Genomic DNA, 2,700 nt, shown 5'->3' with positions numbered 1-2,700 from the left:
AACGCTTAAGCAGTGGGGTTCATCTTTATTGAGGGGAGCTGTTCACAACTACTGCAAATGGACTAGTTTTAAAAAGCTTCCGACCTCCATACAGCTCTGTCTACATTCACAAAGCCGTAAAAATATATTGTACAATGAACATTTTCCAGAGAATCATGCTAGTTTATAAACTTGTCAGTAGACAATGCAAAATATGATTTACAACAAGATACAGTAAGTTCAAAATTTAAATACTTAAAGTATAATTCTAAAATTAGCAATGCATGTTTTTCCAGGTAAAGAAGACTAGTCATTATAAAAATATATAAATTCAAAGTCAGTACTAAAACACTTAATCCTATAAAAATATCTTTTACTAATAAAAGTATCCATTTCTAGATTAACATTATCAACAAAAGTTACAATCTTAAAGTTTCAGGAAATACCCACTATGTCAGATGGTCCACCTAAAACAGACATGTGAAAGAAGCTTCAAGGTAGGGTTGTCAACCTGTCTTAGTTTTCAGAGATGGACCACATATGTGATCATGTTGCATATTAATGGCACAATTATTCTATAAAACATTAACTCAAGTACCTATGTATTATGAAAGCCATTTATAAACACGAAGTCTCTAGCCTAGAGAGAGGGTCCTTAGGAGAAGACACCAGTTTTGTTAGGAGCTGGCTACATCGAACTTTGAAATGTCTAACTTGGAAAACCAGTGGTTGCATTTTGACCACTATCTGAAATCAGCTCATTCATTTCATTTTGCTTACTCTCCTTTAGGGCATGACTGGGGTGGTTTCTTTGTGTCTGGGCTCTTTTTGATTTCCTGAAACACACTTTCAGCAGCAGGTAGCACAACTCGGCCACATTGAGTAGCATGCAAATCACCGAGGCAGAGATCATAAAAATGGTGAACACGGTTTTCTCCGTAGGTCTGGAGATGAAGCAGTCAACAAGATTGGGGCAAGGATCAACCCCACATTTCAGCACCCAGGGCAGGTGGTACCCATTGTATAGGAAGTAAAACACATACATGAAGGAGGCTTCGAAGATGATTCGGAAAAATATGCTGCTGGTGTATGTCCACCACAGGGCTCCCTCGATCCGAACCTTCTGCTTTTTAATGTCTTCCAAGTCTTTGAATTCATTTCTCTTCTCTCCTCGTCTGAATTTGCGGGCGGCCTCCTGCCGGTAGTAGGCAACGTGCATGGCCACAAGCAGGGCAGGGGTGGAGACGAAGATGAGCTGCAGGGCCCACAGCCGGATGTGGGACACGGGGAAGAAGTGGTCATAGCACACGTTTCTGCATCCTGGCTGCAGAGTGTTGCACACAAAGTCTTCCTGTTCATCTCCCCACACTTCCTGAGCGGCCACCACGAGGATCATGACACGGAAGATGAAGATGACGGTGATCCACACCTTCCCGATGCTGGTGGAGTGTTTGTTCACACCCCCGATGAAAGTGTGCAGGGTACCCCAATCCATTGTATTGGTTTATTCCTAAACAGACAAAAGGAAATTAGCAGAAAGTTCCTTTGAATGTATACAGTAGTAGCAATATTACAAGACTGAAGCAATTTTTGCTTAGAGTGTGTTGTGATAGCTATAATTTCAACCCCTAAATTGCTGGTAGGAGGTTTTCTGGGGAGGAATGCCCAGTCTAAAGACATTCAAAGGTTTTTGTTTGTTGTTTGTTGTTGTGGTGGTTTATTTATTTATTTATTTATTTATTTATTTTTTACCAGAGATAACTTTTTTTTTATTGCTTAGAGTATTACAAAGGGTATTACATATGTGTTTTTTTTCCCCCCGTCCTTGACTATCCCCTGGCCTCCCCCACCCCCCAGCGTCCCATGTCCATTGATTATGCATATATGCATGCATACAAGTCCTTCGGTTGATCTCTTATACCCCTCCCTCCTGCCCCCCAACTTTTCCCGGCCTTCCCGCTGCATTTTGACAATCTGTTCGAGGCAGCTCTGCCTCTGTATCTATTACTGTTCAAAAGTTTATAATGGTCAGAGATAACTTTTGAGGGGATTTAATATCATCTCCATTCAATTGACTTCAGGTTATGTAATAGGTCACTGTTTAACATGAATACAGGTAATTCAAATTCCTTCTCCAGTTCCCATGAAATCACTGTGTTTCTAATTGCCCAGAGAGCACAGAGGGTCCATAGAAGGTTTTAGTGATTAAATGGTTTATTGAAGAAAAAAAAATTATGCATTGGAATGAAATAATCTGGTTTACCCTACAAACTAAGAAGGGAAAGTAAGAAAATAAATACTTACTGGTTTATTTACACAATATATTTATATTTATTTCTATCCTGAATATCATTCTGCCATCATTGTGGGCTCCTAGAAAACCTAATACCATACCTATAGAAAGACCCTCTTCTTTTTTCTTTTTTTAAAAAATTAAATCTTTATTGTTCAGATTATTACAGTTGTTCCTCCTTTTTCCCCCCATAGCTCCCCTCCACCCCGTTCCCACCCCACCCTCTGCCCTTACCGCTGCCTCCCACTGTCCTCATCCATAGGAGTACGATTTTTGTCCAGTCTCTTCCTGCACTCCCACACCCTTTTCCCCCCAAGAATTGTCAGTCCACTACCTTTCCATGCCCCTGGTTCTATTATATTCACCAGTTTACTCTGTTCATCAGATTTTTGATTCACTTGAGTTTTAGATTCACTTGTTGATAGCTA

At 40.2% G+C, this 2,700-nt stretch overlaps 1 protein-coding gene across 1 annotated transcript in view; it reads right to left on the bottom strand.

The window, feature by feature from the left end:
* Nucleotides 1-2,700, bottom strand: part of GJB6 (gap junction protein beta 6) — an 11,190-nt gene continuing 8,490 nt past the window's right edge. Inside the window, exon 2 of the mRNA XM_006765060.2 lies at nt 1-1,489. Within this exon, the coding sequence (XP_006765123.1) occupies nt 689-1,474 (786 nt within the window). The 5' untranslated portion in view covers nt 1,475-1,489 and the 3' untranslated portion in view covers nt 1-688. The remainder of the gene's footprint in view (nt 1,490-2,700) is intronic.

Source organism: Myotis davidii, unplaced genomic scaffold (assembly GCF_000327345.1).
Source record: "Myotis davidii unplaced genomic scaffold, ASM32734v1 scaffold701, whole genome shotgun sequence".
NCBI lineage: Eukaryota > Metazoa > Chordata > Mammalia > Chiroptera > Vespertilionidae > Myotis > Myotis davidii.
The sequence above is the reverse complement of the archived record's forward strand: the minus strand, read 5'-3'. Positions and strand labels throughout refer to the sequence as shown.